This window comes from Solea senegalensis, linkage group LG11 (genome assembly GCF_019176455.1).
Source record: "Solea senegalensis isolate Sse05_10M linkage group LG11, IFAPA_SoseM_1, whole genome shotgun sequence".
NCBI classification, from domain to species: Eukaryota; Metazoa; Chordata; class Actinopteri; order Pleuronectiformes; family Soleidae; genus Solea; species Solea senegalensis.
In genome coordinates, this window is record NC_058031.1 from 8423329 (window position 1) to 8437275 (window position 13947).

Here is a 13947-nt window from a genome sequence, read left to right on the forward strand (position 1 = left end):
CGTCAGCCACGTGACATCGCTACGTCAGGAAGTGCGTGTACGGCTACGACGGGAGTCGAGACGAACGATGATGGAGCTGCGTCCACCTGAGAAACTGCGCTCGTTATGATGATTGCGGACGCTCGCAGCGACGATTGCCTCCTGCTGCGTCATCACGAACTCGTCATGTAGCGACACAATCCGCACACATACGATGTGAATCGGATGCTCGCAACTCGTGAAGCTAACTGTTAGCTCAGTCACAGAGCTGCTCATGATGATGATGATGATGATGATGACGAAGAGGAGGAAGAGACCTTAATGTCTGATCAGCGACGGAGTGTTCGGTCATCAAATACAGGTGCATGTGATTTATGGCTGTTTCTGTAAGAGTGGTTAGCGATTTTACGACAGGGGCGTAAAACAAAAAAACAACAACAACATCCAGGTGGGATGAGGAGGAACCCCATGATAGACACATGAATGTGTGATACTGTGATATTTATGAATGAGTGATGAGAATCTCGGAATGTCTTCTTTGACTACATGAAAGTATTTTCTCTTGATTTGGTTCCGTCTTATTCATACTGTCTGATGCAAAGAACCAATAGCCACTATACATTACGTTCTTGTGGCAACAAACTCATTTCACTCGAAGCTTTGCGTTCCGTCTTAAACGTTAAGACAATGAGAATCCATCGTGCCTGTGTTTTTAATTGTGATTGCCAAACTGGAATTTCTAAAATAAAAATGTGCTTTATAAATAAAAGTGGATAGATTGGATCATGTGTGTTGCTGACCTCTTGGCCAGGTCGGCTTTGTAAAATAGATTTTGATCTCAGTGGGATTTTACCTGGTTAAATAAAAAAATATATCGATTTTGTTACGAGGGTGTGTTCAAAATATCGATTGGGTGATATAAAGTATAGTTGTTATTCCTCGTACAAAATATGAGAATTAATACACCAGTAATGCCAGGGAAAATATCAATATTTTAATTAATAAATGAAGGCGCTCTAAAGTAAACAGAGTTCCTTGTCAGTTTCACTTGCCGGGCGTTGTGTTTCCTCGTGGCTGCGCTGCTCAAATGAATGAGGGAAACTTGGGTGGAAGTCACCTGGTGGAAGGGTATGGGATAATCCACATTCAATACATAGACTATAAATAAATAAATATTTAGTTTTCTTCAGTTAGACAGATATCATGATGTATCTCTATATGATTGTCACAGTGTTTTAGAACGTGTGGTGGTGTTTTCAGATAGAGCCGGTCTGATGAGTGAAAAGCTGTTTTCATTTTCTCACAAACATATTTGTTTATACTTTATGTGGACTGTTTGTATATCTTTTATTTAAGAGTGTAAACTACACTGGTGTTGACGTGTCCAGTTGCTGATTGCAACCAATTGTTACTCTCATCCACAGACATGGCGTCGCAGCTTCAGGTGTTCTCCTCACCTTCTGTGTCCTCCAGTGCCTATTCTCGCTCAAAGAGGCTCAAAGTAGAGAACCCTGCCTGGGATGTGTCCAGCCAGCTCGGAGACAATGGTTATTACCAGCAGAGTCCCAGCCAGGGAGCTGCACCCTCCACTTCTGGCTCTAACTTCAACCCAGTGTACAACCTCAACCAGGTTCATCTGCCTGCTGCAGGTTCACGGGAGCAGACAGTGGTGCGGGCAGCGGACAGCACAGGCAGCCTTCGTGGACCTCCCTCCTCCACCTCGTCCACCTCCTCCAGCCGCCGCATCAAGGACGCCACGTCGTCCTCGCAGCCGTGCGACCTCTACCACAAGCAGTACAGCTTGAAGCGGAAAAGTGAGGAGGTGGACAGCAGTGACAGCGTCCAGATACTGGAAGAGCTCTCGGCACCTGTCGTCTCAAACCGCGCTGGTGGTGGGGGAGGGACCACCACTGCTCAATCCATAGCACATTCCACTTCTACCACAAAGAGCAGCAACTCCCACAGCGAGGGCGACTACCAGCTGGTCCAGCATGAGATCCTGTGCTCGATGTCAAACAGTTACGAGGTGCTCGAGTTCCTAGGGCGCGGCACTTTTGGTCAGGTGGCGAAATGCTGGAAGCGCGGCACAAATGAGATCGTGGCCATCAAAATCTTGAAGAATCACCCCTCTTACGCTCGGCAAGGACAAATAGAAGTGAGTATGATGCTGTGAAGGAGTGAAGCACCAGGTTGGATCGATGGAAACCCCTAGGCCCTTTGCGGCCGCCATTTTGACGTTACTAATGGCTGTGTTCAGTTCATGAAAGTCAGGATAGTGTGACAGTGAACCAGCATGCACCCTGAAACCCTGAGGAACAGAAATGGAACTCATCTGGTCATAACCTTATTATTTTCCTGTGTTCAAAATGATTCTGTGATATTTGTTTCAACACGCATGACATGGCTACCAGCACGTACAAGAATTGAAGAATTTCTTCTATTTGTTTCCTCATTTGTTGATTAGTTTATATGAGTGGTGACAGAAGTTGGAAAGCTTTAAAATTGCAATGTTGCAATGTTTTTATATTATTGATTTTTCCTGCCTTTATAATTATTCTCTCTCTCTATGCTTTTTCTTTTAATTTGTCCAAATAAAAATCAATCCCCCTCCCTCTCGCTCTTCTGTTTAGGTGAGCATCCTCAGCAGACTGAGCACAGAGAACGCCGACGAGTTCAACTTTGTCCGCTCATACGAGTGTTTCCAGCACAAGAACCACACGTGCCTTGTGTTCGAGATGCTGGAGCAGAACCTGTACGACTTCCTGAAGCACAGCAAGTTCAGCCCGCTGCTGCTCAAATGCATTCGGCCCATTCTGCAGCAGGTGGCCACGGCGCTGATGAAGCTGAAGAGCCTGGGGCTGATCCACGCCGACCTGAAACCCGAAAACATCATGCTGGTCGATCCTTTGAGGCAGCCGTACCGAGTGAAAGTGATCGACTTTGGCTCCGCCAGCCACGTGTCTAAAGCGGTTTGCTCCACCTACCTGCAGTCGCGGTACTACAGGTGAGTGTATCATTCATTGTTTCATATTCATATGTGAACTGCCAGTTGTGGTTTTGTCATTTGTCATGTTTGACTCTTGCAGAGCTCCAGAGATCATCCTGGGACTTCCTTTCTGTGAAGCAATCGACATGTGGTCTTTAGGATGCGTCATTGCGGAGCTGTTTTTGGGATGGCCCCTTTATCCTGGTGCATCAGAGTATGATCAGGTCAGCTGCAGCTCTCTCATGTGAATGCTTTAGCTGTTGTGAGCCAACACATTTGCCTGCACATTGGTTTAAAAGATTCATATTCTTTGTGGAATTTTTCTTACTAGTTTTCTTTCTGATGGCCTGTTAGCTACGGTTAAAAATAAAGACTGAAAACACAGGGAGCGAGCGAGCATTGTTCTGTATGAAGTTCACCTCAATTTTTTGTATGGTTTTGTGCCATGGTGTGTATGTATTTTCATGATGTGCTGTATGATACTAGGGCTGAACAATTAATGAAAATGAATGAAAATCACAATAAGGCTTGCTGCAAATTTCAAATCACAGGATAAGCCAAAATGTCTGTCAAATTTTACATGAAATATTGTCCACATCGTATTCTACAGACCGAAGAAAACATGTTCTGCACAAATATCACACAGTAATCATTTAATATGTTTAATGTTATACGAATGAAAATGAGAATAATTGATTATCAATTTCAGTCAAAATAAACATAATTGGACATTAATTCAAAATTGTTCAGCCCTACAACATACTGTACATTACCTTTAGTTGGTAGACATTTTAATCCGTTAATAAGCAACACTTTTAAAACTTGTCTAAAATTTGTCTAAAATGGTAGATTTATTTTTTTCAATTCATAGTTTTTAACATTTGCAGCCACAAAATGAGAGGAAAATCTGTTTGATTTCAAGTTTTGCAGTATTTCACTTTCAGAAAGACAACCTTCCCAGGCCTCAGGTGGTATTAACGTTGAACGTCTGAAATTATCTTCCAGATACGTTACATTTCCCAGACCCAGGGTCTTCCAGCAGAGTACCTGCTGAGTGCAGGAACCAAGACCTGCCGCTTTTTCAACAGAGGGCCCGACTCAAGCTACCCACTCTGGAGACTGAAAGTAGGCGTTTCTGGCAAACCTCTCCCTGCGTGAGTGTGCGCACAGAGCATGCACTCATCTCTCACTCTGATTATTTGTCTGCAGACGCCCGCGGAACACGAGGCAGAGATGGGGATCAAATCAAAGGAGGCGCGTAAATACATCTTCAACTGCCTTGATGACATGATGCAGGTGAGGAAGATTAATGAAGGGATTAGATTTTGTTGTCTTGGGGATAAAGATGCTACAGTAAATATTCAATCAGTGCGCAAGCAAAGCTGTCAGCAGAAAACCAAGACAAGACACAGATCCTTTAAAAAGTGACAACATTCTAAACAAATATTAACAACATGACAACAGTAACATTATTTGTGTACTGCGTCCTTCATCTGGAAATAGGCTCTGTCAAGTAATGCTATCAGATATAACTGAGGAGGAGTCTGTGTGTATATACAGTGGCAGTACAGGAGCAGGTGACACAAGATCGGAACACAGTATACTGAAAAACATGCTGACAAGTTTAATCAGCTTCGTGTGGTTTTATTTCACAATGGTTTGAATGGAACAAACATTTTGTTTTGCATTAACGTATTACGAACTGCGGCTTTCAAGTGTCATTGTTTGGATGTTACAGGAGGGAGGAGAAAAATGTGCTTTTCTAGTGAACATAAATGTTTTATTTATTCCTCCTGTTGGGATATAATGTTGCTTTGGCAAATGAATGGAACCAACATCTTACCTCTTCTCCTCTGGCAGGTGAACATGACAAACCTGGAGGGGACAGACATTTTGGCAGAGAAGGCCGACAGACGGGAGTTCATAGACCTGTTGAAGAAGATGCTGACGCTGGACGCAGACAAACGCATCACGCCCGTGAAAACCCTGAACCACCCGTTTGTTACCATGACACACCTGCTGCACTTCCCTCACAGCTCACAGTAAGACTGCTGTCTATTGTGCGTCGTTGCACTTTTAGTTCCTGGTCTTTATGTATTTATTTATTTATCACAGTGTGAAGTCCTGCTTCCAAAATATGGACATATGCAAACGCCGATGCAGCGCCTTTGAGAATGGAAAAAATATGTTTGCCAACAACAACACCCCAAGTGCAGCCACCAACCTCACTGTCACCTTTAGTAGCCAACTAAACCAGCACAACCAGGTGAGAACATGATCATTAATCTGCCTCACTCCAGCACTCATTTATCAGCTGTGTGTTAATACAGTTTTGTACCTAAAATATGAGTTTGTCAATTTCTACACACACTTTAAACTTGTTACCGTTGGGTCATTCTTAAATGCCCATAGTTCTGTTAATACTAAAATGAGTGTCCATGATATGATTTAACTGCGTCTATGAAAATAAGGCGTAAGGAGACGATTGTTAAGTCCTTCCCTTTTATTGAAGAAGGTGCAGGATTCACTTTAAAACATGTGACAACTTCTTCTGGCGTGTGGGTTTCGCCGGCTAATGCGAAAAAGCTAACGGAGCTAAAAACACAAGGCAACGACAACTTCCGGGGCCGTTCTTCCTCAAAAAAAGGGGACACCCTTTTACTCTCTTACTCTCTTTTAACCATTACTTATAATACTAATACTAATTCAAATGAGTTGTACACGTGGGAGTACTGGCAGAAAATCTCAAATAACCTCAAGTTTCCATGGGTCCCATTTTCTTTATTGTCTCTTTTGACCAAAACAAGAGCGTGCCATCAACTGGACTGGAAAATATTGTGCTACAAGGAGCACGCGAACTGCAGTGCGCATGCTTTCTGTGGAATTAACCGGAGATGCGGTCGTCTGCGTAGGTTCTTTGTGGACCACCGTGAAAATTGGTGGATGATGAAATATACGTCACCCAGACCCTCGGGATGTCTGATGTGGAAAATATGACCCGGCTCTAATGGCCGGGGGAGATTCGCTGATGTTTGAAGCACAGATGGCTACAATAAACCAAGGCTTTTTGCTCAGTAGGCAGAATTGACCAAATTGTGCCCAACACAGGGCCTGTCTGAATATGTTCATTTTACTGTTTCTCTCATCTGCCTCCACCTTGCCCTACCCTTTGTGTCTTCCTCTGTTACACCAACTGTCCTCATGTCCTCCTTTTTAACATCCATGAATCTTCTCTGTGGTCTTCCTCTCCTCCTGCCCAGCAGCTCCATCTTGAACATCCTTGAACATCCTTGTCACCAAAACATCACAACCTTGCCTCTCTTACTTTATTTCCTGTCCGTCCTGGTCACTCCAAACTAAAATCTCAGCATCTTCAGCTCTGCCACCTCCAGCTGTCTCTAAGGCATGCGTCATAGGAGGTCTCACTACCTTTTCACTTTTGCTGCTGTCCTTCTCTCACACGTCACAAATAAAAGCTTGAACTCACGCTTTTGTCTGGACAGTGTGGTAACATCTTTGTTACAAAAACAAAAAAATAGTGCTTGTCTGTCATTCTGGAGCCGTTTCTCTATGTAAGTGAGTTTGTATGAGCAGACAGATGTGGAGCAGATGAGATGTATCGTTATTCATCGCTCTACACATGTCCTGACAAACGAGGCCCTTGGGTTTCTTTTAAAGAACTTCTTCTCAGATTCTGTGTGCTGTGTCTTCCAGATGTCCTCCACAGGAGGCCAGTCTCTGTCTCTCAGCAGTAACGTCCCACTGCTGAACTACCAGCCTGGCCTCTACCAGCAGGCTACCATCAACATCCCTGGCCTGACCCAGCAGGGTGTTCCCCTGCAGACCAGACCCACCCAGCTCTGTGCCCAGACCGAACCCTTCCAGCAGACACTCATCGTGTGTCCCCCCACCATCCAGGGTGAGAGTAACAGATATCCATGACAGACAAGAAGAAAAGACATCTTCGTCGACACTTTGTGCTCAAAATATAGAGATTACAATAATGTGACCAAGCAGCAACTGACAAAATAACAGTAATAGCCTAGTACAATATTTGTCTTCATTTATTTTACAATTTTACCACAATCAAGGAAAGATAAAGAGCATTTGTTTATTTAGTGCTGCTAACATCTTTTCATCTCCATGTCTACATTTTATATGATTAAAAACCTAACCTGCCGCCATGTTCTAGGTCTTCAAACATCCAATAAGCCCTCTGGTTATCCTGTGAGGATGGACAACTCGGTGCCCTTAGTTCCTCCGAACCAGTCATCCCAGTCTCTTCACATCCAGCCTGGCATGCTGACACAGGTACAACCCCGACAGTTTAGTGATTCCGAATCCAATGAACCAAACAAACGAGCATCAGCAGTCGTGGAATATAAATGCTGCACTCGAGTGCATGTCACTTAGGTTAAAGCCACTGAAACTTAACAGACTTGTGAAGTAGTGACACAGAAAGATTCAGTAACATACAATGTTACTTATAAAAGACATCTGCAATGTTGTGCTTATTCCATATATATATATTTTTGTTTTTTTAATCGGTATTACATTTAATATATAATTTGGCTTAATGTCTGCTGGTGATGCAGCACTCTTCAAACCCAGAAAAAGACACCACAGATGCAGGATCTGGAGTGGAACCCTACTGATCTTGGTAAAAACCTGTGTTTGTTACTACTTTCAGGATGAAAAATATCTGCTTGTTAATACTTTAGACCAACTTTCAATCATATCATTACAATAAGAACAACAAAGCTGGTGGTCGTCCTGGGACTTTTACACAGAACTATAACTTATCTTACCGTCCATCGTCTGTTCCAAACGTGTCTTCTTTGTCCGTCTTTTTTGTTTTGGTGTCTCAAATACGTCCCTTCCTTCCACCCTCTCCTCACACCTCCGGCCAGGCCTCCGTCCTCGACCCCCTGCTGTTTGGCAGCTGGTACGCCTCAGTGGCAGCAATGCCACATTTAGGCTCGGTCCAGCTGCCAGTTGGCTGCAGAGGTGGAAACTTCTGCAGCTGTCTGGATCAGAATGCCTCCATGCTGGTAAAACACCATAGTCACAACTGCCAAATTCAACTTTTTTCAATCTGTCTTTCCATCGTAGCACATGTTTGTTGGTGGTGTGTGGCCAAGCACGGGACGCGTTTTCAACTCACCACTGCTGTAGCTTGTGCTGTAGCTTGAAGCTTCTGGTTTTCCTCTTAGTTCTCAGTGTTTAAAGAACAAGTGCATATGAATTTCTTTGTCGCTGAAATCCCCCCAACACATTTCCATGTGTTCCATGTCAACTTGTGAGTAACGATACGGTGGAGCAGACGCAACGTCAGTCAGTGCTGTTTTTGATATGTTACTGACGTGCTTATACAAATGTAGAAATGTGCAATATGTGAGGATTTAAAAAAAAAAATAGCAACAGGTGACAAATGGCAAACAACGAAATTTGCTCACAGAAATTTGTTTCTATGGCAACAAGACCATACACCTTCTCTATCGCCTATCACACTAACACGTTTTCTTTCAGTTACAGGTTTGCTGCGTTCCACTGGACTCTTTGTGGCATGTGCATGCATGCTTCACATTAGACCCTGTCTTTCTTTGGTCTTTGCTCTTTAAGTGAGGTATCAGTTATTTATTGCTCCTGATGTTCTTCTCAACAATAACAGATGCACTGTAGCTGTCTCTCTGCACAAGAATAGGTCTGCTGATGGTGACCCCCTCTTCTCTTCTGTTCAGCTTGTTTTGTTTTCTTTTATTGAGACGTTTGCTCTGTGGCTTGGTGTGGGACAGCGGTGGCAACCTCTGTGTCTCTCTGCAGGCTGCATGTCTGTTCAGTTTGACCAGATCAAATATTTCTGACTTCTTCTCCTCTATAGTCGTCACACTGTTTGGGGTCTTTACAGATGTTCTACATCAGTGCAGTCTTTCAAACTCTTGCTTATTTATGCATATGTGTGTGTGTGTGTGTGCATACAGCAGGGCTGGCCAGCAGGCACTCAGCAGATACTCATCCCTTCCACCTGGCAGCAGATGCCAGGCATGGCCATCCACAACCCTGGGCAGACCGTAGTGCCCGACTCACCCATGGGAGCATCTGTCTCTGACAGTCAACAAGCCTCCGGCTGGAGGTAAGTTTGTTTTTCATGCTACGTTTAATAGCTTCAAAATGTAGTGGTATCAAAACACCATTTTACCAGATGTGTATGCCTTTCAAAAACATGCAGTGAATGTTGATGTGATCGTTCATTGCATCTTTCATCACCAGCTGACGCCTATTTTACCGAGTCTGACTGTAGATGTGTCCGTTGAGTGAATCAAAGCTCTACATAAATCACATGTTTATCAGTGGAGACAAATAAAATAAAGAATGAAGGGTGCTGTTTAGTGTTACACTCGTATATCCTGAGGTCGCTGTGAAGGCCACTCCCTCCTCTGCCACTCTGCCTACATTTCCTACAGGAGACACAAACATGAGCACAGCATTATAAGCAACAGTACTGTGAAATCCTACACCGTGTTTGAAAATATATTGGTATAATTTAGCATGGAGTTTGCATGTTTGTGTGTGGGTTTTCTCCGGGTTTTCCGGCTTCCTCCCGCAGTCCAAAAACATGCAATATGGGATTAGGTAAATTGGTCACTCTAAATTGACCGTAGGCGTGAGTGTGAGAGTGAATGGTTGTTTGTCTCCATGTGTGCCTGCAATCGAACTGTCCAGGGTGTACCCCGCCCTATGTCAGCTGAGATTGGCACAGCACCCCCCTGCGACCCTTATGTGGAGAAAAAAGCAATAGAAAATGGATGGATGGTATAATTTAAAATCTCTGTGTGGATCAGAAGTGACACAGTGAAGATAAAGCTAAAGTTAACCTTTCTCTACTTTGTCAAAGGGGTCGTCGTGGGAGCCAGTATGATGGTGTCAACCAGCAGGACTCTGGTGCTGGCCGTCTCCAAAACCACAACTCAGGGGCCACTCACTCGAGAGCCCAACAGGGCAAGAGGTCAAAGGCTCGACATGCTGAGCGCAGAGCCAGGTATCCAGTCAACCTGACATGCAGAGTGCTTGGGCCGATAACCAACAACGCATAAGTTTTTTCATTTTGCCTCCTCATGCCACAGCGGATGCAGATATACATTTTCTTCATTGAGTAAAATAGATAAATGTGAAAAAAATAATAGTTGTAGATCTGTGTGTCTGCTGATATTTCAAAGGCGATATCTGCCAGTACTAATATTGTGCCTCCCCACTTTTAATGCATTTTAACTTTTCACCTAACATATTTGACCAGAGTCTGTAATAAGGCAGTGATGGAGCTTGTGTTTTCCTTCAGATCTGTGTCATCGGTGCATTCAGCCACCACTGTGGTGAACAACACCTCAACATGTGCTGGCGACCAGACTCAGCCCATTGTGATCTCTGACACGCCCAGTCCTGCCGTCAGCATCATCACCATCCACAGTGACTCAGAGGATGACGACGACAGGAAGTTCACTGCTGCATGGTGAGCTCTTCTCCTAGTTAGTTGAAAATATTTGTGTAAAATCAACAGATACGGTAATGCACTCCTCTTCTTCTTCTCCTCCTCCTCCTCCTCCTCCTCCTCTTCTCGCTCTCAGCTCTGGAACGAGCCAGAGGACCAACGTGATCAGTTGTGTGACAGTACATGACTCTCATGACTCTGACTCCTCCACCAGCAGCCCCCTCAGCCCTAAGAGCAGCTCACAGCCCAGCAAGTCTCTGGCTGTCATCCTGCCCTCTGTGAAGAGCCAGCCAGGAGAGAGTACAACCCACAAAGCTCCAGCAACTCCAGGTCCATTAGGGCAGAAATCCAGTCACACATGTATTTGCATCCTGCTCAGTCATCAGCGTTATTCATTTTGTGTCGTCTCTACTGTCACTTCACATACCAGAAAACAATAATGATCGACTCTGCTGGAATTTATACTGTTATTTGTGCTCATTGTATTTGGTTTGTTTTTGTTTTATCTGGTAGTTCAAGCTGTAAGTGGCTTTGGAAAGTCAAAGAAGGGATCGACAGTTCAGTCCAGTCGGCCCGGAGATTCCAACACGGATCGGCATCAGCGGGCGGCTTCCAGCAGATCTCAGCCTCTTAACCTGAGTCAGGTAACATTTTTTTCAAATGTAGCCGATGTCTGTCCCTACGGTGACGAGGTCAGTGGCTCTTGCAGTTGCTGTGTTGTCTGAAGAAAGACGCTGCATCCATCCTTCTACTTCTACCAGGGAGGACATTTTGGTTAATGTTCAGAAAGCCAAGTTCAACTCCAGTCTATTTGAGTGTATACATACAGGAGTAATCGGACTATGAATCTCATTATCCTGGCATGTTCGATTTTAGACTAAAATTTGACTTTTAACATGCATGCTGATTGACTCAGAAATAAATTCTGGAATGGTAATCATCTCCAGTATTGCCATGCTAATCCTAAAGTTCTGTACATTCTGATTTCTCTGGAAAACACAGCACAGCAAAGCATATAAACATCTACACTCGTGCCTCATGTGGTAAAACAGCAGATATATTTCACATTCAGATTTGGACAACTTTATTGACCTCAGGAGGGGCAATTATTTGATCACCCCATCCACGATCACACAAAAAACAATCTGTATGTTTCACATAAAAAGCCCAGATCAACAGTCGATGTAGGACAGTAACTTAAAGTAAAATAAGGCACTAAAGTGAAAGTAAGTAAACATTTGTTACATGTGTCTGCTAAAGTGAACTCTCTGCTGTTACAGGTACAGCAGTCGGTAATGTCATCATCCCATGAACAAACAGTAACCAGTATCTCCCTGAGGCGTCAGCCCACGTATCCCCCTCCGGTCTCGTCCCACTCGACCTACCGCCCCCATGAGAGCACCCTTTTCACCTCGACCCCCAACCTGTATGCCTACCCGGCATCAGCCGCGTTGGCCTCCGTGTCTCAGGCTGTGGACCAAATGCACGCCGGTTCGTCCCGCCACATCAGAGCGGGTGGAGCGTACCCCTCACTCGCGCTGCTGCAGAAGAACAGCAACTTGGCCCTGGGAGGTTCTACTCCGGGGCAGTTCACCAACCACCCCCAACAGCACCATCATCAGCAGCCGCATCTGGGGGAGCAGCCGTTCCATCGCTCCAGTGCGGCTTATCAACGAAAACTCAACCAGTATCCCTTCCTGTAAACACTGACGGATGCTCTGCGCAAAGACCAAATGAAGACCAAGACTAGAGAGGAGCACAAGCCTCGTTACAGGCAGGTGTGATTTGACTTGTTCTCTGCTTCAGTTTTTAATTTCCTTTACTGTCAAGCTTTCGTTTTAAGGAGCTTTTGCTGGTTAGTTTGGATAAAATAACCGTGGAATGCATTTGTATTTTAATCATGTTCAGTTTTTATTTTAAGCTATTCCTTCCTTTGGAGTTAGTCATGACACAATCAGGATCAGGACAGCGTATGAATCCACATCAGATAAACCAGACAGGAATTGTTGCACTGTATTTTTATTCTAAACCTAGGGTGACCAACACAGTAAATGAGGGACAAAGACAACGTGGGACGCCCGTAGAACACTGAGAAGTAGTGTAAAATGTTGATAGATTGTCTATTTACCTTAAAAAAAATTAACACAGGATAGACTGTATGTATCGAGTGCTTTATAAAAGCTATAGATTATAAAATATACCAACAGTTAAAGGCAATTTTTCAAAAAAACGGAGGAAAACTAAAATGTTACCCACACTTTGCATCATTTACAAGTATAACAACATCCATCCATTCATTTTTTTTACTGCTTTATCCTGCACAGGAGGGTCGCGGGGGGTGCTGTGGCAAGCTCAGCTGACTTGGGGTGATAGGCGGGGTCACACCCCGGACAGTTTGCCAGTCTAGTATGACAACATTTAAGAGATAAATAACTAAAATAAGTATTTGTAATTGTGACGGCAGCTTTTGTACGACCACATGGAACGAGGAGAAACTCCTTCTGCTGGCTCGAGCACAGTTTCATGTCGTTTCCATGTTTTGTTGTAGCTGCATCTTCTTTTCTTTACGTATTTATTTTTCCTCAAAAGTTTTTCAAAACTATGTCTCAGTCGGGATTGACTCAAATTGAGGACTTGTTACACAGCCATTGAATCAGATGAATATATATATAGATGTGGGATATTGTCTCAGTGTGTAGGACACGGGGTGCAAATGCTGTGCAGTCCTCCACAAAGAGGGACAACTGGTCACCCTATGTAAAACCCAAAATATTAATTTTATTTGAGAAATCTGTGTTGGGAAGAAACTGAAAATTTGTTATGAATGTCCTGTGTGTATGTGTGCGTGTGTGTGTGTGTGTGTGACTGTAATCTGTGCTACATCAAGAATTGAAGAAGGTAAGTTATGTATTGTACCTGTGTTATGTATAATGTGTCAACGTTAAGTGTTTTCCATGTGAGTTCTCTTTTAATGCTGACCATGGACTTGATCATATTTATTTATCTAATGTGTTTTTTTTTTTTAAGTTATTGATGAGGTTGCATGTGTCTGACATGAAGTAGCATTCAGGAGAGCTGATCACAGAACGATTAGTCACGTTATGTTCGATTCATACGACAAACACATGATATTAATGATATTGGTTAAAAAAAAAGAAAAAAGTAAAAGCTCTTTGTCTTGTGAAGTGATGTCTGTGAAGTGACACGTGCACCTAAAATCAGCACGGCCATTTAGATTAAACTTGTAAAATTCAGTGATTACATTTGAACTGCGAACAAACAAAATCGTACAAAGAAGATTTATGAAAACATGAGTTGGTGTTCAGTATAGTTCAGCTTCAATGATTTGGTGAAATCCTGCTGTGTTGTGAAGTGCTACATGACAAAGAACACACAACGAACCTTAACCCGTATATACGCAATAAAATCTTGTCCAAACAATAAGACTCAGTGGTGATTCAAATATACTAAAGGAATATATGTGATTTAGCTAATA

At 43.6% G+C, this 13947-nt stretch overlaps 1 protein-coding gene across 3 annotated transcripts; it reads left to right on the plus strand.

Annotated features, from left to right (window-relative positions):
• The first annotated feature begins 39 nt into the window (after window positions 1–39).
• hipk1a (homeodomain interacting protein kinase 1a) lies at window positions 40–12783 on the plus strand. 3 transcript variants are annotated; one of them, XM_044038729.1, is made up of 17 exons: window positions 40–340; window positions 1404–1526; window positions 1629–2134; window positions 2610–2983; window positions 3066–3189; window positions 3971–4090; window positions 4175–4261; window positions 4826–5007; window positions 5081–5231; window positions 6680–6884; window positions 7158–7276; window positions 8947–9098; window positions 9861–10004; window positions 10302–10472; window positions 10588–10781; window positions 10965–11095; window positions 11732–12783. In XM_044038729.1, the coding sequence occupies exons 1-17, from the start codon at window positions 301–303 to the stop codon at window positions 12152–12154; spliced, it is 3246 nt and encodes a 1081-aa protein (XP_043894664.1). In that variant the 5' UTR covers window positions 40–300; the 3' UTR covers window positions 12155–12783. The 3 variants fall into 3 exon arrangements, with proteins under 3 accessions (XP_043894664.1, XP_043894662.1, XP_043894663.1); XM_044038727.1 differs by having other exon boundaries at window positions 1404–2134; XM_044038728.1 differs by having other exon boundaries at window positions 1404–2134; window positions 8950–9098.
• Window positions 12784–13947: the final 1164 nt, after the last annotated feature.

What these genes read in the sequence shown, in the direction of transcription:
- hipk1a (XM_044038727.1), top strand. Translation starts at nt 301, where the DNA reads ATGTCTGATCAGCGACGGAGTGTTCGGTCATCAAATACAG. An exon ending in GTGCATCAGAGTATGATCAG is followed by an intron (nt 3,190 to 3,970) that starts GTCAGCTGCAGC and finishes ATTATCTTCCAG; the next exon opens with ATACGTTACATTTCCCAGAC. An exon ending in GTGTCCCCCCACCATCCAGG is followed by an intron (nt 6,885 to 7,157) that starts GTGAGAGTAACA and finishes GCCATGTTCTAG; the next exon opens with GTCTTCAAACATCCAATAAG.